The sequence below is a fragment of the Heloderma suspectum genome, chromosome 1, assembly GCF_057233095.1.
Source record: "Heloderma suspectum isolate Gila_16-S chromosome 1, 16-S_ref, whole genome shotgun sequence".
In the NCBI taxonomy this organism is placed as follows: Eukaryota; Metazoa; Chordata; class Lepidosauria; order Squamata; family Helodermatidae; genus Heloderma; species Heloderma suspectum.
Window position 1 is genome coordinate 326,923,610 of NC_139458.1, and position 20,684 is coordinate 326,944,293.

Here is a 20,684-nt window from a genome sequence, read left to right on the forward strand (position 1 = left end):
CAATTTAAAAACCGATGGGTTGTCAGAGATGACCGGGAAACAACAGGCACGGTCCCTGCAGTGTGCCTGCCTCTCGCTTTTACTCAGCAGCCCACGATTTGCTCATTAACCCAGAATTGGCTCCTGCTGAGCATGACATCCAAACCCAGACTGCTGGGATGTTTAGGGACTAAACAACTCAGTTGGTTAACCCAACAACAAACCATGGGTTAACTGCTGGATTGTTTAGCCCCTAAACAACCCACCTGTCTGGGTTTGGATGTCACGCTCAGTAGGAGCCAATTGTGGGTAGGTGAGCTGACGGTGCGTTGCTCAGTAAAAGTTGAAGTGGTGGGTGCACTGCCTGCAGTTCACCTGCTTTCTCCTGCTCGTGCACAACAGCCCAGCAGTTTTTAAACTGATGGGTTGTCATTACGTCCAAACCAGGTTCTTATATCAACAGGAAGAGAGTTCCGTAAAGCTGGTGGTACTACACTATAAGCCCTGCTCTGGGTAGTCACAAGGTGATCCTCAAGAGTATGTGGCACTACAAAAAGAGCTTACACAGATGACCACAGTGACTGGGCAGAACATAAGGGGTCAAACAGTTGTTTAACATTAAGTGATATAAACAAAGTTTTGATTCAACTCTAAAGATAAATCCTTATCCTGGTAATTAAGTCATATCATTCTGACAATCTTTTTGCTTCAGACCTAGGCCTCTTGCCTTTACTATAATCTTCACTCTACAAACAGTTCTAAAAATGGCTTTCAGAATTCTTTCCACCATACCTGCTTAGCAATTGCTGTAGGAGGTAGCATGTGAATACTCCCCTCCCCTGAAGTAATTATTCTGAGTGTAGAGTTTGGCTTAAGGAAATAAAATGTGGACCCGAGTGAACAAATCTGGGAGGAGGGGAGGGGGAGGAGGAAGAGTTAAGGAGAGAAAAGAAAATGTTGAAGGAATTCTATGGCTATTGATTGCTCTTAAGGCAAGTTTGAAAGAACTACATTTTAATGGACTAGCCCCATCTTCTCTGTCTGTTTGCTGTACGTTCCAGATCCACAAATAACTTTCACTTTCAACAGATCTAATAACATGTCTGGAGAGAGCAAATCACTATGTGGAAACAGAATACAGGTAAATATAATTTAAGGAGCTAGACGCTCTGGTTGTCATGTTGCATTTTGTACTTATTTAGTGTTGTAAGTGGATAAGGTACATGGTCACTTGTGGTGCCTGAAGCTGTGGTGCCAACCATAGGAATGTGTTTTTCTGGAGATAGTTGGAGGTATCTGAATCTGTTATTATCCTACTTGATGCTTGTCTGGGAGAGGCACCAAAGTCTTCCTCCGGTAGACTTTGCAATCCAGAATCATTAAGGAATGCTGCTGCAGACCTCTAAGCTGCCTTGATGTGTAGCATACTAGCCTGTAATGCCAAGGTAAGCTAGGATAGTGCTTTGGTATTGCGGACTCTTGGCTCCTAATGACGGTAGCTGGGGTTTAAATTCAGCCCAAAGGATTGACACCTGATCTGTGTCAATTTAAGTAGTTGATAGGTTTGTTCTTTTAAATAAGTATCTCTTGCAGTCAGTTTAAAGAATAATGGCATGCAAGCCAGTAATGGTTTCCTGAACATGTAAGGTGACAGAAGAAAATTAAACAGAACAAAATGCATTTCAATTGCTGTTTGTTTGGGCATCTGTACTATTACATACAGCATGTGAATAAGTTAGAGCTTAGTAGGGGAAAGGCTTTATCTTGAAGTAACATGCTTTTCATATTATCCTGCTTGACATTATTGGCTCTTTGCATGTATGTATGTATGTGTGCCTGCATTGCATTTCACATTAGTCCCTACTTCAAACAGGGTTCTCTCTTTTCTCCATGGCAGCAGGTACTGTCCAGCTGGTTGCAGAGATATAGCAGGTGATATTTCTGGGAATATAGTGGAAGGCTACAGAGATGTAAGTACCTGGACACAGAACAGGTCTAGAGGAAGATGAAGGGGTGGCAGTGTTGCTTTCTGAATAATTTTTATATCCAGATATATACACACTAAATGTTTAACTCTGGGTTCAAAAGCAAGTAAGACAACCAGCTATGCATAGTGGAGTATAGTCCATTTTGCAGAAGACTTAAGAACTGGAAATTGTTTTAAAAAACTGGTGCAGGCAACCTTATAAAAGCCAGACTGGAAGACTATTGTGATCGTAGGTCCACACGCATTTTCTTCTTAAAAGTAGATACTAAATCATTGGTAGTGAATATGTCCTGCCTGCTCCTCATATTGTTAGCATCCGAAAGCTTTTAAAAAGTTTGGGCAGCGCTCAACAGGGTGCTTATGCCCCTGCCAATTTTCCTGCGGCCTATAGATTTCCTTCCATAAACTGCACCCACTGCTTATGCAAGGGAGATTGAGCACTTCCAGGGCCAACCTGAAACATGCAAAAATGCCTATTTCTGGCAGGAGGCAGATCGGTGGAGCTTATAAGGGAGCTCCAGCGACCTGCCTCCTTCCAGAAATTAGCATTTCTGCTCATTTGGGGGCTTTCTCTGGGAAACGCTAAATCTCCCTTGCGTAAGCAGTAGGTCCTGCTTGTGCAACAGACTCAGCAGGACCCACCACTTGTGGAAGGGAATTGGTGAGGGCGTAAGTTCCCCACTGGGTACCACCCTGTATTCCCTTTGATTTCTTAGCTCATCACAATTATTTTTGAGGGCCTTATTATTAAGAATGTAGTCTACAAAAGCAGTGTTCTACCACCAAGCAAACATATAGTTAATTCTTAAGTATGGAAACAGAAAATGGTGCATTTTTGTCTGACCAACAGGAAATATGACTACCAGCTGTTCCTTGAGTAGTAATAGTGTCCTGTAGTATGTGTGCCTCTCTATTTCATGTGTACGTATAATGACTTGGAAGCTTTGCCGTGGAGTTGTGTTCAGATATAATCTAATTGGCATGGTGCTTCAAATACCAGTCTCAACCACATCTTGTTATTCAGTTTGCAAAACAGGCAAAGCTGATCTCAGCTTCGTCTTGTACATCATAATTAGAATAGCTATAGCAAAACTGCAACAGAATGTGGCAATCTTCTTTTTTTCCTATATAGTGGGGAAATGACACTGTGTTAATGATTTTCTAAATGAGCATGTCTGAGGGAGGATCACTGCTCTGTAAAATACCAACCTTGGAACATATTTGCCCAACAAGTATACTTGTCTACTTTTCACAATTAATGTTCTTCCCCAATTAACATAGGTAATATACAGAGAATTGCTACTTTTTCCTTAAACTTTTGAAGAATGTCAGGAAGATATTCATATATCTTTTTTAGCATGTTGGCTCTGGCCTTCTTAGAATACTAAAATCCAGCCTTGCCTTTATTTTATCTCTGTAAATCAGACCTCCTTATTGTGCAAATCTGCCATACACGCTGGAGTAATTGCAGATGAACTGGGCGGCCGGATCAGTGTGATTCAGCTGAAAGGAACAAGACGGTATCAAGGAATCCTAGCCAATGGCATCCTTTCACAGGAGTAAGTATTGGCCTCATGCAGATGATTATATCCCATCTTAATAAGCCAGGGTAAGCACAAGCTTTTTGCCTGCACCTCCCCTCCTCCATTTGTGTGAGCCATGATTACACAAGGACAGGAGTGTGGAACAACTTTCAGCCCGAGGGCCAAATTCAATTCTAGAGAAGTTCTTGAGGCTGCATTCCAATGGTAGTTGGGCCAAAATCCAAAAATACCAGCATATTGTAGCTTAAAGCTCTTACTGCTTTAAGCTACAGTAACGAAGTGTTAACTTGAGCACGCTCCGGGAGAGAGCGCAGGACAGGAAGGCCTGGCGTGCTATGGTCCATGGGGTCACAAAGAATCGGACACGACTGAACGACTGAACAACAACAACAACAACGAAGTGTTAGGAGAGGCGTTTCAACCTTTTAGAATAGAGAAAAAACTGCACAAAAGCTGGGAAGCTACCAAACGAATGGTGGTTGGGGGGAAAGGGGGTGGGGCCAAGGGAAGGGGCATGGTTATCTGGGGACCTTAGGAGGGCCAGATTGGGACCCTTGGCCTGAGGTTCCCCACCCCTGAACTAGGGAGTCTCTAGCTAACTTATTTTATCTGAATCAGGAAACTATGGTCAAGTTCAGAACTGAGATATGAATGAGCCTTGTGCCCTCACATGCAGCTGCTTTGACTCTCTCTTTGTGCAAGCAAGCCAGGAAGTCTACAGTTAACCATAGCTTCCCATTTTGTCTGAACTGGGAAACTATGATTAATGCCTTTGGAACGAGCCATGATATGAATCTATTGATTGAAGTTATCTTCATATCTTGGGTTCTTCTAAAGTCGTTAACCATAATTTCCTGGTTTGAACAAAATGGGAAACTATAATTAATGGAAAACTTTCTCATTTGTTTGTCAACTAGCCCAAAGGAAGCAATGAAGTGGCTGTATGCGCAAGGCTTGTTTGTATCTCCATTGATGGAGCCAAGATATGATTGCCCAAACACAGCCTCTGTACTTATTCAAAGTAGGCCAGGATATTAAGCCTCTGCCTCCTCCCCCCCCCCCGAACCACTGCTAAAATGCTTCCATTATTTGGAAGGCAGTAACCTCTAGTCCTCCCACTGTACCTCTCCGGTTAGGTAGGAGTGGACTTCAGACCCTTCAGTCATGCGCGTGCGCACACACGCACCCCCCCCCACACACTTCTAGGCCCTTGAGAGAGTTCAGCCCCTGAAACAGAGGAGTGCTCGGAGAATCATGTGGAAGTCAGTTGCAACATGGCTTTGTCCAGGTTCTTGGCAACAGTGAACCAGATAACTTCACCCAGTGCAGTGCTAAAGCAATTTGCTCCAGACATTCTAGGAAAGCCATTTGCATGCCGAGGTGCTGCTGCTGTGGATTAGTTTGAAGAGGAGTAAATTGCCCCACATGTATTTAGCATTCTTCAAAAAAGCATGTAAATAAAGGTTCTAATGAATCAAATAGCACAATTGCCATCCTTGTCCATTTCCTCTGGCTCCAAAGCTGGTGTTTGTGGTTTTAACTATTTCCCCCTTTATTGTGCAAATTCAGTCCAACTGAGAACATAAAACGAGCATATTTGATTCCCTACTGGCAGATTTGTGCCACAGTTACCATATACTTGGGTGAAGTAAAGATTTGTGTCAGAGTTACTACATAGTTGTGTGAACTAAAGTTCGGTAAGAATGAAAAAAACCAAACCAATGCCCAACACAGGCCTACTGCCCTGAGTAACCCAACGCATAGGAGATATAGAGTTATATTTACATTGTGAGATTTCTTGAAGTAGGAAATGAGCAGTTACAACTGCACTGTAAGCAGTATAAACCAAGATCAGACAGATATGGTATAATCTGCAGTGATTTTACTTTTAAAGTCTTCCAGCTGCTTCATGAAAAAGCCATACTGTGCTTTTTAGACATTTAATTTTTGTTCATTTTGATAGCAAACACTGAAATCAAATCAGTCACTGTGAAAGGTAGTGCTTGTATGTACTGAGCCCTTGAAATCTGATTATTTTCAGTACTGTTAACAGTCCAAGGATCATGCATTTTCTATGATCCTTGCATGTTTGAGTTAATAAATCCAGAGCCTTTTGCTTTCAGATGGATTGAATCCTACCTGATTTTGATAAAGCAGTAATGTGTCCTGGTAGACTACATTCTTTTGTAGAGTACTGGTGTTTTTTTTTTACCACGCTTGCCTGCCATCTCTGTAGCCTGGCAAAACAACCCATGTACAACCCACAGTTCTGGTTTCACACATAATGACAGCCCATGGTTTAAACAACCCAGAGTGTGCAACCCAACAACAAACCATGGGTTCTCCTTCTGGGTTGTTCCTGGTTAACAAACCATGGTTTGTTAGTGCAGCTAGGTTTACACATCACAATGACCCAGAATTCAGCAACCCAGGGGTTAAATAAACCAGGTCAATGTTTTATTGAACTGTGCAGGTGTAGTGTCTATCCTGTTCTAAAAAGGTTTTGGATCAAATTAGATCAAAAGGCAGGTGAGGAATGTAATAAACAGGGCTATGCCACCTTAAAATGATATTTCTTGTATATAAAAATAGGTAACCAAGGTGATGACGATGATGCCACCTCTTTTTTTCTTTTTCTTTACAGTGGCTCTCTGTCAAATAAGCGGTTTATTTTTAACTCACATGGTAAGAAATGTTCTTTCATTTTAATACATAAAGCATAATTAAACCAAATAGGACTCAGGAGCCAAATACCATTATTACTCAGAGGTAAATCTCACTGAGTTTTAGAGGACTGGCCGCCAAGTAGGTGTGCATAGGGTCACACTGTTAGACTTTGAAATATGTATTTCATTCCTTTTTTTATTTCATTGGGATTTAACACACATCTTACAGCCTAAATATTCTTGACTGCATTTTTCTTGTTGGCATAATTGATAAGTTGGACCAATATCTATTTTAGCCCAGTTGTTCTCAAGCTCTGTATCCAAGGGAACCTTTCCACATTAATTGATCTGCTGAAGAAAACCTGTGTGCCAGCCAGATTACAGAACCTCTGTGCATTATAGAGGCCCTTATGTATATTATTCTAGGGCCAGGGTGTTGAATCTTTTTCAGCCCAACAGCTGAATTCAATTTCAGAAAACATTCAGGGGGGGGGCGGGGCGGGGAGGAATTCCAGTGATGAGCGGGGCAAAAATACCAAACATACCAGCAAATGTTAGCTTAGAGTTCTTACTACTAGTAACAAAGCCTAAAGATGGGCATTTTGGCATTTTAGAATGGAGGGGAGGGCGGAAAACTGTGCACAAGCCAAGAAACGACCAAACAGTTGACAGTTGGGGGAAAGTAGATGGGGCCTGGGGAACAGGGGTTGCCATCTGAGGAACCCTGGAAGGCCAGTTTGGGTCCTCAGGCAGGCCTGATTTGGCTGGTGGGCCTGAAGTCCAAGGCTCCTGTTCTAGGGTATGCTTTGAGAATGTGAAGGCCCATAGCGAGGCCGACACACTTGAAGGTGTGTAAATAGTGGACAATGGTATATCTGGCAGTTTTTCTGCCATTATAGGTCTTCTCATTGAAAAATGTCTAATTAAGCCTTGGAGGAACCTCAGGATTCCTAAAAGTTTGAAAACCACTGATCTAGCTGTCAACCCAGTCTACTGTCAACGGTCCCAGCTGTTTTCCTGGGCTAGATATGCTAGGTTACATGGACACTGAATTGATAGAGAATCATGTTATGGATGCTAACCAAAAGTTTCTGTACAGGAATCCTTATGCAACAAAGACTTATATGTATAGCCAGTTATATATGAATTACATGTCATCCCATTTATGTCATGCATTCTGAAATAAAAATTTGTTTGCCTCCTTTTTCTTCTCCCCCTGCCCTCACCCCCAGCACATCAGATTCTTTTCCTTACCATAGTTATAGGTGCTTGAAGAAAGCTCTTCATCATGGTCAAGATGCATGGGCTCTGTGTTTGGGGTGCAGCAGTATCTAAGGGAGGGGTGGGCAACCTATGGGCCTCCAGATGTTTTTGCCTACAACTACCATCAGCCCTAGCCAGAATAGCCAATGGTGAGGGATAATGGAAGTTGTAAACCAAAATATCTGGAGGGCCACACGTTGCCAACCCTGACAGGCTAGGATATAGTGGTCAGTGTGGAAAGCAGCTATTTACAGGAACACTTAATCATATCTGAAAAGTATATGATCCAGGAATAAAAGTAACCCAGTCTGCTAAGTTGATGATTCTATGTATAGTTCCACAGTATTGGCTAATGCAGCATGTATTGGGACAATACAAATGGACATTCTGCTCTCTTTATTTTGAATTTTAAGATTGCAATAAACCACTGAACCTAGAAGGAGAAGGTGCTTTTAATGGGCAAATCACTGCATCATCGTTCTGGGATGAAACCAACAAAATTGGGGAGGTGGTTCACTGGTCTCCCAATAAGGCTTGGCTCAAAGTTCAAGGACCATCTTGGGCAGCAAACCAGAGCAACCATCGGCAGTGGCTGGAAATTGACCTGGGAGAGAAAACAAGAATAACAGGTCAGTTGTCTACCAAATGAGATTAAATATCTGTTTTCATGCAATGTGTTATTTATAAATATCATCAGATATTAATTATCACCAAAATGTATCTTGCTTACTCTTCTTAGCCAGAAGGTTTTTGTGCAGTTAAAATGTCACTTTGAGCATCTTGGAGGAAGGACTGTATATAAATGTAACACATGATTACAATTTTAAATGTTTTATGGAAGAACCCTGACAGACCTCTCTGGTATCACCATTGTTATCCACAATTATTATCCATAAAGGTCTGAGTTATTAAAGCTGCACCGTACCCTCACCAGCAAAGACAATTTGAAATACAAAATTCGGCCTTTAGGCCAAATTCTTCTTCACTCACAGCAGCAGTTCAAGGACAAAGTGCCTTTGCACTAACATAATAGGGAGTGATTTATGGTTTAATAAACTGCAGAAGGCTCATTGGGTATGGTTTATAACGTTCTTCTCATATCAACAACTACTAAGCCTTCACCACAGAAATACTGAAAGGAATTCCCCATGCCTATGCCTCCTATAGTCTTTTGGGGATCTTGGAGTTGGTTATAATTTATTATTTTAAGACCCTTGCAAAACTAAATATGGGAAATGATACATACCTGAATCCAGTGCAGCTGTTGGATGGTTAATGAGACTTGGTTCAGTGTTCATTCTTTCCATATATCCCCAAGTCTTATTATAACAGGAGCATGTTGGATTTTCTTCCCATTTGTGTGCCATATTATGCTGGAACGCTTAAGAATTGCTTAAGAATTACTTGCAAATAATGGCCAAAGATTGATGGAAGAAGCTATTGCTGCACCAGGAAAACATGTCGCATTTCATGGGGCTAGAATTTCTTGTAGGGCTTGATAGAGGACACACAGCCCCATACTGAAAAACCATCCTGGCAACCCCATGAATAAATGGTAACCTTTGCCACCACTCACACAATGAAGCAGCTGTACACAAATTCAACCAGATGTGCTCTCTCTCTGACTCATGTGCACACATACACGCACGCACACATGCACAGAAACAGGAGGCCTAGTTTTTCACTGACCCCCTGCCCTGCACCTTACTTACAGCTGGTACACCCTTCATATGGCACTTATGCACTGCTTGAAGTGGGGTGGGATGTCACCCCACTTCTTTTCAGGAAGGCATAATTGAGCCTGGCCTAGCCAGCCTACTTCCTTTTCTCTCCCACTTCGAAACAAATTTACTTTTTTTCTCCCACTTTAGGCACTGCAGTAACATTTGCTGCCTATTTGTGAAAAATATGAAGGGAGGCACCTCCGCACACTTGGGTGGAAACGTTGGACTCGCTCCAGAAAGTGCTGTTAGCTGCAGCTCCTTGGAGTGTGTTCATTATGCTATTGGAAACTTGTATCTCCACATCACGCTTTTCAGCCCCAACTCAAAACCATGTTAACCATGCTTAAACCCATTGAGATCATTGCAATCAATGCTATTGGGTTGTAGCCTCTGTGGTACAGATGGTAAAACACAGTGGCTGCATGCAGTGAGAATTGTACCTTTCTACTGCAGCTACTCACATCCTTGTTGCTAGGGTGTTTTCTGCCATATTATTGGCAGATAGGCTGCGACCTTTGGGTTGGGTCCAGTCCAGATTTAGATGCATGTAACAGGCCTGGTAGAAGCTGACTTCACTGACTTTCCTCCCCACAGCATCCCCTGAAATTGCTGCACAGAGGGCCGGGGGACCCTGCCAAATGGGGAGAGCTGTGGGGTGTGTGGGGAGGAAGGGGATCCCTGAAAATCTGCTCACAGAAGGTGCCTCCACCTGACTGGCAGGGTCCCCCAACCCTCTGTGTAGCACTTTGGGGGGACTGCAAGGACTGCTGTCAGGAAGAGTGGACAGGGAGGTCTGCTTCTGCCTGCGCTGTTGCACAGGCCTAAATACAGGTCCAAACCAATGTTTATGATCAAAGTGCATATCTTTCACAAAACAGTTTGGTTTATCTGCATTGTGGATTGTTCTGTCTTTGCTAGAAGCACCTACATGCTTCTAGTAAAAAAAAAAATAATTGCTGTAATCCAGAGCTTGCACATGTACAGGTTGTGATTAGCAGCTGTGGCAGATGGAGCTTTACAAGTGCAGGAGTAGTTTCGTCTGTCACTGTTGACAGTCAGAGAGCCCCAGCATGTGCATGTGGGGATGAATCTACAGATCGAGGGCAATGGTGGAAGTGATCATTTAGTATAAAGCTTACATTTTTCAAATAGTGATGTCTCTTAATTTTGGTCCAGATATAAATTAGTAATTACAGTTCGAAGGAAGTGTACTTAGTTTCTTTTTTTCCATTAACCAAGAAACAAAAACATACCCTTTTTATTATTTTTTTCTTTTATCACAAGGAATTAGAACCACAGGGTCCACTATGCTCAATTTTAACTATTATGTTAAGACGTTTATTGTGAGCTATAAAAATAACAACTCAAAATGGAGGACTTACAAAGGAATCATGAACAATGAAGAAAAGGTAACTGTGGGGGGAGATGGAAGGGGAAGGGGCAAAAAAAAAAGAAGGTTGTTGGATTCACCACCAGCACCACCACCACCACCACCTGTGTCAACTTCCGTCTATCCATTACTAGGGCTGCAGTCTTCTGCCTAGTTACACTTAAATCCCATTGGCTTCAGTGGGTTGTAAATAGCCTAATTCTGCACAGGGTTGCAGTTGAGGTTGGAATATGGGTCATTTGCCTTATCCATTGCATTCAAAGGCCCCAGTCTTGTTTTGCAATAGTGCAATGATCACAGTGTGGAAACATTTAAAGGGAAGCTGGAGATTCCTTTTCACTAGAGAAGGTGGGATAAGCAGTTTTCCAGATAAGAGATTATTCAGGCTAGACATAGCTGTGAAGTCTGATAATAGAAGCGGGAGCAATGGCTCACAAAGTACCAGAAGGTATATTGTTTTCATATATACATTTTTATTTTAGCCAAAGGCCTGAACAAATAAACTCTGTCTCTCCAAATGAAACTCTGGAGGCTCTGAGCCCAATGAGATGATTTTCAGGGAGGAAATACTCAATAAACACCAGTGGAGGCTGGTGGCTGCAATATCGGGGAGGGGGGGGAATGAATCTGCTCCAGGCTTCATACTTTAGATAGCTCCTTTAGAGTTCTGACTGGTTCTGACGGAAACCCAGAGTGGATTCACCACCCCACTGACTTCACAGCCACCAGCTTCCACTGTTAGTCACAGCTTAGAGGGTGGGGGAAACAAGCTGAGGGTCACAGCCTGCAGGATTGGGGAGCACTGCATAGGAAATGCATAATGAACTAGTTTGCACATTTGATTGCATAGACTTTTTTTTAAAAAAAATTAAACTTTCTAATTACATATACTTAACATCATTTGTTAACAGTTTTCTCTGAATCTGCTGCTTTTTGTGGTGAGAACTGTTAAAGCACGTTCAAATGTGTAAATCCTGACAGGTTCCCCAACTTGTTGTGTTTTATTATTGATTATCCACCATTATTATCTTGGGTGCTGTTGTCCACTTGCTTTAAATATGTATAATCTAAGTACATTACTCATTTTTATTTCAAATGGCAGGTATTCAAAGCCAACTCTAATCATGGAAACATAGTCCGGAATAATTTCATTCCTCCCATAGTAGCCCGGTATGTGAGAATTATTCCACAGAGCTGGCACCAAAGAATTGCTCTGAAGGTGGAACTTATTGGTTGTCACATAGCAAAAGGTAAGCAATTTTTACCATTAAAAAGATTTGATAGGCAGTGGGGCCTGAATGTCCCACAGACGTGTTTATGTTCACTTAGTTTCATCTTCTGTCTTGCAGTTAACAGCTCCCTTCTTCCTCCACTATGGCGAAGACCAAGTCAAAGCACAGGTGTTTCAATTAGAAAAGAAGACCGAACAATCACAGAAACCGTACCTTCAGAAGAAAACAACCGAGGTACCAAACACCATGTAACTTTAATTTTATCTATATGAAATGGAAGAGGGAAAGTCACAGTAACTTTGAGAAATAGTCACAGGAGCCATTTCTTGCCATTTTTTACATCACCTATTCAGAGATACTTTGCGGAACAGAGTACAGCTAGAACTGTACATGATGTACATGATGGGTTGGATCCAGGATCTGCCTTCCACAAGAGAAGGGGCTTTACTCACGGAAGATCCGTCTGCCCCCACCTCCTGCCACACCACAGCTCACCCTGTTCAGCAGGGTCTCCTGGCTCTCTGTGTAGCATTTTCAGTGGACTGGAGGGACTGCTGTGGGAAGGAGGGGGCAGGGAAGTCCACTTCCATCAGTTCAGTTGATCCAGTAAATCTGCATCCAACCCTAAAAAATACCTGAATATCTGTTTTGTTGTTCAGTAAACAATCCTAATTGTCAAATGTCTGGGAATAAAATTGTGAGCAAATATTCTTTTTGTATAAAGTTCTACATTCCTAATTCAATGTTTGTCAGGTTGACAAAAATCTACATTCCCAGTTCTTCAGAAGTGAATGGCCCGTGCAGCTCTGGTAGGCTCTACCCGAGCCTTCCCTGCTTGGGTGGGGAGAGAGCAGCCCTCTCCCTGTCCAACCAGGGATTGAAGAGCACTGAGCAGCTCAGGGGAGATCATGGGGCACAATGGAGTTTAATCCTTATGTTCCCAGATGATCCTGATGAAGATTCCCTCCCTTGTGCTGCTGTTAAGCTTAGGAAAAAGCTTAATAGCATGTGTGTGGAATCTTTATCTGGATCACAGTGGGGGAAAATGTTAAACCTGTGTGTGTGTGTGTGTGAGTGAGTGAGAGAGTGAGAGAGAGAGAGAGAGAGAGAGAGGAAGTGTGTGTGTGTGTACCCTTGACCAATTACCCTGAGGGAATACTCAGGGGTAAAAGGGTTGCCCATCCCTGTTTGATACATGGCTTTTTACTTTACTAGGTCCAAATACCAGAAAGAATGTTTAGTAAGTATTATTTATATACCAAGGCTTAATTTTATAATTTGAGAAGTATCCAATTCCCATTTAGGCTGCAATCCTAAAAGCACTTACTAAGAAGTGGTTCCCACTGAGCAAAATGGAACCTATTTCTGAATAATGTGCATAGGATTACACTGTAAAAGAAGAATGAAGGGAATGGGACAGACTGCTCTTCCCCTATTGCCACATCTTTTTGACCGAAACAAGACTAGCTGCCAATTCGTAATATGTTGAGAATAAAATCTTTGTTTTGAATCACATGCAATCCTATCCTGTACACCAAGGGTAGGCAACTTGTGGCTCTCCAGATGTTTTGGCCTTCATCTTCCATGACCCCTCACCACTGGCTAGGGCTGAAGTGAGCTGTAGGCCTAAACATCTGGAGGGCCACAAGTTGCTCCCCCCTGCTGTACACCCTCATCTGGGAGTAAGTCCCATGAAATCAGTGGGACTTCTCAGTAGACATGCATAGGATTACACTGTAAGTTGGTTTCTTTTTGAGTGGAATAATTCCCATTTATTTCTAAGGAATAGCTGTTTTAACACCCTGCTTGGGCTTTGCAAAGAATATGCTTCTCATTAATATATAATCCAGCTCTCATGTCAGTTTTTCAGCTTGGTTTTAAACATATTTTAGTGTTTGCTTTTTATTTGTTTCAGGAATGAAACTTGCTGCTGTTATTGTTCCAGTCCTGGTGGTGCTTTTGCTGTTCCTGGTATCTGGAATTTGTATCTCTACTGCCTTGCGAAAGTATGTGGCTCATATTTTTTCCTGTTAAAATTGGAGAAGCATGATCCTTCTCATGGTTACTTGTATTGCTTCAAGGGTAACTGGAGGGTTTACCAGCTGAAAGAAGGCCATTACGTGATAAACTTGGTGGTTCCCTTCACTGATTTTATAGCAGAACGGGGAAAGTGCTAGGACCAAAAATAATGTGTGTGTTTCCTGGGCTGTTGCTCATATCATATGACATCCCCAGTTTATTTCACAGCATTTCTAATTATGTTGCTCAGGCCTCCACAACTCCACTGATGGCAGGTGATTCTCCTCCTCAGGTGAGCTCCCTCTTCCATCTGTGAATTGTGAAGAATGGGAATGGGGGAGAGGAGAGGTATTTGTCTCTCTTGGGCAAGTTCAGATGATCAGCAGGGGAAACAATACAGTATCAGTTGTTCCCCCCGCCCCATGCGCCCGGTCACACAACCAGGATCAGCCTAATTACCTGTGCCAAGTCATGGGTTGCCATATAGTCCAAAAGCGGCATAGGCGTAGTTCATTTTCACCCACCTTACAGCCCATACTGCAAAGTGTGGGTTGTAGGGTGGGTGAAAATGAACTATGTGCACTGGATTCGGATGACGCAGCAACCTGCAGCTTGGGTAATTATGGTAATCCCAGTTGCACAACTAGCGTGGCAGGGGGAAAAATCGATGCTGCATTGTTTTCCCTGCTGATTGTCCAAACCTCGTCAAGGTGTGCCTGTTCAAAAGCACTCTCCCAGCATTGTATAGGCACATGTGCCAGAATGGTAAAGTCCAAGCAGAGTAGCAAGGAGATTTGCATGGCAATCCATTCTTTGCCTGAGAGTTTTTTCGAGACTTGCCTGATCAGTAGGAGCACCTTGCTGTGCTTATCTGGGTCTCCCAGTGTTTGCTCTTAACCATCATTGTTAGTTTGAACAGTGAAAAGAGTGGAGTTCCCAGTTCTTATCTATGACTGAAGTTATAAGGGAGGAAGGAGCAAAGACATGACACAACAAGGATTCCTTTCAGGCAGCCCTACGGATTTGTTAACTATTGTTTAATTATTTACATGGAGCATTCACACAGAATGTGGAACTATAATCACCCTATGTTTGTGAGAAATCTACCAGGACAGAGGAAATTATAAGTCTGAATTCTCAGAAAACCCAGAAGGTGATGGGGAGTGAGGAAAATCATGTTAGGCATGATTCTCCCCTCCTCCTGCTTGTAGTCGGACATGGCTGTTGTGAACAGATACTTGATTCCTGATCTGAGGTAGAGAGAAGAGGTGGCCTATGGAAAAATTTTGAGAGCAGCACACACATTCTTTCTGTCTGGGACATGGAGTTTAGAAACCTTTTTTTCTTTTAAAAGCTGCTCAGGACAGAAGTTTGAAGATGGGAAAGAGTGCAGAAATTTATAATTTGACCATGGCTACTACATTGGACTGTTAGACTGTGATCCTGGGGGAGTAAGTCCCATTGAACTCCAGGGGCTTGTCTTTCAGTAAACGTGCACAGGTTCAGGCTGCTGGCTAGCAGACAGAGATTTATAGGTGTGTACAGAAACCATTGGATCCATTGGGCTCAGGCATGAGTTCACATGCAGTAGCAAAGCATGCTGTGTTCCCTTTTCCTCCTCCTCCTTCTCCTCCTGCAGGGCTAGTCAGAGTCTTAACAATTAATGATCTCTGCAGCCAAGACTCAAGTTTACTGTTCATCCCCTCCTGGATTCTCCTGAAATGAATAGGTGTGATTGGCCAGGCAGATGCCCAGCATCTCTGCTGTATGCAAGATGGCACACCCCCTTGCTGTCCTGAGTAGTGTCCTCCAAGAGGGGGGAGCAGAAGCACCCTAGAGTTTGCACAGCGCAAGGAGATCCATTGGAGCAGAAGTGGAGCCGCTTCACATACTGCTTCTGGTTCACCCAGCCATGCAAAGCCCAACTTGAACTCCATGAGACACATCCTTAAGGGAACAGCCTTAAATGATTCATGACTATTTTGGAGGCTGCCTCCTTTTTAGAGCAGCTGAAACCCAGGACTTTACAGTAACAGGCTCAATGGACAATTGAACTGACTCAGGAAAAATGCCATTAACCTTGTTCTTCATTATAGGAGAGGAAAGAAAGGCGTTACTTATGGTTCATGTGACACTGGAAAATCAGGTTAGTGGTAAAATCTTGTTTTTGCTTGTCATATAACAAAAATGGGAGAGACAAATTCTGTTTCCTAGTGTACCAATAATAACTTTGGGTGCAGTGGGAGTGACTGCCCTTGAAGAGTTTACCCCGAAACCTGAAGCCACAGCACAATAACCTTTCATATGTGATGGGTGGGTGGAACTGAAACACAGCAGCAGTTCTGTAATTCTGGTACCACTTACTCAGGCTCCCTGATCTTTGGAATGGTTATAGCAAGAATCTGTGGATAGCTTGGCTCACACATCTCTTATCCCCTGGTACAGATTTACATGGATAACATGGTTTTGTGAAACCCTTTTCACAAAAGTTATTTGGCAAGCTTTTTTTTTTTTTTTAACACTCCTGTTTCCCTCTGTCACGGACCTGCTTTCATGAGAAGTTCAGCAAGTCCAAATTCAGCTTTGCTCTAGAAAACACTGCTATTGAGAAAAGTTGCAGGGGAGGGGGATGCAAAAATGGATCAGTAAAGAAGCTATAAAATAAGCATTTTCTTTACTCCAGAAGGAGATACCAGACTCCAGAAGGCAGACATCCTGGTCACATAGGATGGGCTTCTGCTGATTTCCACCTCCCTGATGCTGCCTCCCACATTATATCTCTTGCCATTCCAAAGGGTCCCCCCACCCTTAAGAGTGGCTTGAGGGGAGCACAAGCACTTACAGCAGGGAGGGTGAAAGTGGGAAACCACAATTGCCAAGCAGAGTTCCACTCAAGTGTCTCTGGATTCAACCCTGTGTGGCTGGTAGATTTATTTTGATTTGAACTAACGCAAGCTTCTTAAGTTCTGATCCAAAGTATATTTAGTTCCACCCCTTCACATGCTGAGTCATTTAGCAAAAGGCAACATTATATTTTGTGTGTGTGTGCAAGATTTAAACTGGGTCATTTTTTAAGGTTTAGCATTATTTGGATTTTAACTTCTAAGTTTCTGTTCTAGGTTTCTGGAAACAAATCAAACAACCCTTTGTCAGACATCAGTCTACTGAATTCACCATCAGTTATAATAATGAAAAGGAAACGCCACAAAAGCTAGATCTGGTCACAAGAGAGATAGCAGGTAACTTGAATCTCCTTTGAAAACTCATTATGCAGAATGTAAGTGTGCAAAGAACAGGTTTAATCTGTCCATCCATAACTAGTGAAAGTCAGTATATTTCACTGCAATTAAGATATATTAAGGGCACGATTGTGCCGAACTTGGAGGCAGCTGACTATCCAGTGCAGGGTGGGCAGAGCATGGAGGAGATCTAGCTGTATTTTCAGCTAATGGCCGATTTTGGCTGACTAGCTGGGGATGTCAGAGTGGGAGTGGGGGAGGCTGGACAGCGCAGAGGAAGCGTAGTGATGCTTCCGCAGTCTCGTCCCCTCCCCACCCCTGGAATGCCCCCAAGCACGGAGACGGGGAATAACCATGCTGCCTACGAGGGGGGTGGGGACCGCAGTTTCTGGGAACCGAGCTCGGAGCCCTGGCTCCAAGCTTGGTTCCTAGAAACCAAAAAATCCTATGGCCATCTAGACACTGTCAAGTGGCCATAGGATTGCTCTCTCTGTTACTTGCCTAGAAAACTTGTATCTATCCCAGATGGATTGTAAGTAAATGAGGCGACCTTACCTGCCTTTTGACTGGAAGAATTTTGCATCATTTTTTCCTTTGAATAATTTCTTATTTTATTTATTTACTATATTGCCACTCTGCCAATGCACTCTTATTAAACTCCTGTTGGCAGTGCTGGAATGCTGCTGCTGCTTCCCCACCCCACAAAAAATAGTATAAAGTATTTCTGAAAGCTGCTGTGAGACGATAATGGCAATTATAAGCATTTTGGTTAAAATGGGCTGCTTTGATAGTGAGCTAGAAACGCAGAAACTGTTTTGCTTTTATTTCTAACCTGAGGAATAAAATTACTTTAAAATGTTTTGCCTTGATAATCAGTAGCAATTTGTGAAACTGCTCTTGATATGATCCTGATGGCCAGCTGGAAATGAGAAGGAAGTTAAGTTTGCAGTCCTATAGCACCTTCCATGGGAGAACATCCCATTGAAAACAATGGGATTTATTTCTGAGTAGACGTGCATAGGATTGTGCTGTAATGTTATGACTTGTTAACCCAGCAATAACTTGGCAAAAAGTTTGTGGATGAGGAATACCAGGCTGCAATCAGTCAGTGTTCTTAAAAAATCGATCTTATTTCTTCCTTCAGACTTGGTCTGTAAAGTTTGGGCTGATTCAAAGAGGTTTTGAAGAGTCTTAATGAGTGGAGAGTGAGTGAGCAAGTGAGCTGTCCTTCCTCTTTCCAAACTTATTTGAGCCCACACGTCTTTCCTCTTCTGGGATACATGTATACTCCAGATGCAGAGATGACGACATACTTATCTCCCTATGTAGAGATGTGTATGTTCAACTTCAGATGTTCTAAACAACTGTGGAAACAAGCACTGTTTGCTTGCTCTTCCTCTCTATGTCCTTGTTTTTTAGATGTTCTAAAGCAGCTTTCCAAAGGGATATTTTCCTTAAGGTCAATTTGATACCTCTAGTGCTTCGATATTCCCACTTTCCTTCCATAGCAATTTGCCTTCCACATCAATTTACCTTCCACATCCATTTACCGATATACAACATTCCTTTTTAGAGTTCAAATATAATGCTTTTGTGACACCATCCTCCTAGATATGATGGATACACTTGACAGTTATCTGCTTATTTTCCCCCTTAGTGGCTATAACAATATGGGGGGGGGCATGCGCACGCACGCACGCAAGCACACCCTGTTCTTGTCCTATGAAGGTTTGGTTTTTCAGCACAGCATGGGAAATGGTTCTGCATTGTGGCAAGAGGGTGAACTAAATGGCCTCTCTGATTCTATCGCTATTTACAAAAGGAAAGTTATACAGCAGAATGCTAGGAGTTCATCTCACTGCCCAGTGATCAGTGTATATTAAGGTAGTGGTTGGCATCCAGCGTTTGGCCTCACCTGAATTTCAGAGGTGCTTTTTGTTTTCCATCTAGATTATCAACAGCCTCTCATGATAGGAACTGGGACAGTAACCCGAAAGGGATCCACTTTCAGACCAATGGACACAGAGGATGAGAAGAAAGGTAACTCGGGGACCCAGAACCATTACCACTGTCCACAGAGAGCAGATCGCCATGATTATGCCCTGCCGTTGACCAATCAGGAGCCCGAATATGCCACTCCTATTATAGAGCGACATACAGGAAGAGAAAATGCTTTTCCTTCTGAGAACTGCTACAACATTCCCACTGTTTCTTCTACTCATAAATATTCCCTTTCTTCAGGCAGTTTCATTGCCTTATGCCAGACCAATGCAGAGAGAGGAAACTACCAAACACCACAAAGTCAGGAGGAGTATGATAAGCCGAAAATTAATACTTTGCCTATGGTGGACTATAGCACTGACTATCAGAAGCCCCAAACCAGTTCACTGACAAATGAGGGCTATTCAACACCCAGATACTGCCTAAAACCAACAAATCAGACTGCAATGGCAGCTGTCCTGTAACCTAGAGACCAAGGAAAAACTTGCTGCCATAATGGTCCAGGCACTGGAATGGATTAGAGGAAAACAAATTTTGCTTTTGTTCAAGGATACTGCCATTTCTGTGGAGCAATATGTATATGGTGTTCATCACTCTTTTCACCACAAGAAGCCTTCGCAGTGAGGTCTGCAAACAGCTGATACTCTGCAGCTTTGATATTGGTGCTCTGTTCTAATATTGTGCAATGTGTACATAACTTTTTAATTTAAGAAAAATAACTTAAAAGATTCCTTTAATTTTGTTTTGTTCTGTGTGTGTGTGTGGGGGGGGGGGGGTTAATGAGATTAACTCGTATGTTATTTAGCCCCATACTGAACCTTAAGCGAGCATTCTTGGAAGTTCTTTCAAACTCAGTATGCAAAGGAGCATGTACTCCTACCTACAAAACTTACATTTTGCACCCAAGCAATGCAAATGTTGTGACAAGAAAAGCTGAATTATGTAAATTGAGCAGTAGCATTTTTCTTTGCATAATTTATGCTTGCTTTGCTAGTCACAAGGAGGGAAAGACACTGAAAATCAACTACTAAAAATTTTATTCATTGACTCCTCTAGCTTCTGGACTTTCAGTAGGCAGTGCCTCCTCTTTCAAGCATATCTTCACAGCCATGAGGGCTAGAAACTTGTTTATTTTAAAATTAAAGCTGAGCTTTCTAAAGACTGATTTCTGCACTAACTACAATGGTGTTTCGCCTTTCTGTGCTCCTGCAGAATTTCAGAGCATGAAAACACAGTCTTGTCAGTACAACTCATTTCCAAATAAATGGGTTGAGTCTGTATTTGCCCTTGACCTGGGATTTGTGGCTCATTTTCCTGTGGCAACTGTGAGCAAAATATTTATATATTTCTTCTTTGGGAAGTATAGAAAGAAAGAAAGCACACATTGAGGTACTGCTAAAAATTAAATGGGATGTTCAAGCTAAATTTTGCAACTGCCCATTAATTAACAGGCATTATTCTCTTGGATTTGGTTTTCCTGTTGTTCATTTGTGTACTTGCAAAAGGGGGATGGTATAAAAACAGAACGCAAATGATGTTTCCAAATGCGTCTTTTAAAAAACGGCACAGAGACTAAGGCTACTCTTCAAAATACACTTTGTAGGGAGTAAGATCTTTCGAACACAGGATTTACTTCGGAG

The 20,684-nt window shown here is 42.5% G+C and overlaps 1 protein-coding gene across 2 annotated transcripts in view; it reads left to right on the forward strand.

Moving 5' to 3' along the window:
• DCBLD1 (discoidin, CUB and LCCL domain containing 1) overlaps positions 1 to 19,785 on the forward strand; it is a 49,364-nt gene extending 29,579 nt beyond the window's left edge. For both annotated transcript variants that reach the window (XM_084831459.1, XM_084831448.1), the window contains 12 exons: positions 1,069 to 1,120; positions 1,877 to 1,949; positions 3,392 to 3,525; positions 6,155 to 6,195; positions 7,853 to 8,068; positions 10,448 to 10,572; positions 11,656 to 11,803; positions 11,903 to 12,019; positions 13,701 to 13,791; positions 15,901 to 15,950; positions 16,924 to 17,043; positions 18,994 to 19,785. In XM_084831459.1, the coding sequence (XP_084687585.1) occupies positions 1,069 to 1,120; positions 1,877 to 1,949; positions 3,392 to 3,525; positions 6,155 to 6,195; positions 7,853 to 8,068; positions 10,448 to 10,572; positions 11,656 to 11,803; positions 11,903 to 12,019; positions 13,701 to 13,791; positions 15,901 to 15,950; positions 16,924 to 17,043; positions 18,994 to 19,508 (1,682 nt within the window). In that variant the 3' untranslated portion in view covers positions 19,509 to 19,785. The remainder of the gene's footprint in view (positions 1 to 1,068; positions 1,121 to 1,876; positions 1,950 to 3,391; positions 3,526 to 6,154; positions 6,196 to 7,852; positions 8,069 to 10,447; positions 10,573 to 11,655; positions 11,804 to 11,902; positions 12,020 to 13,700; positions 13,792 to 15,900; positions 15,951 to 16,923; positions 17,044 to 18,993) is intronic.
• The last annotated feature ends 899 nt before the right edge of the window (positions 19,786 to 20,684 follow it).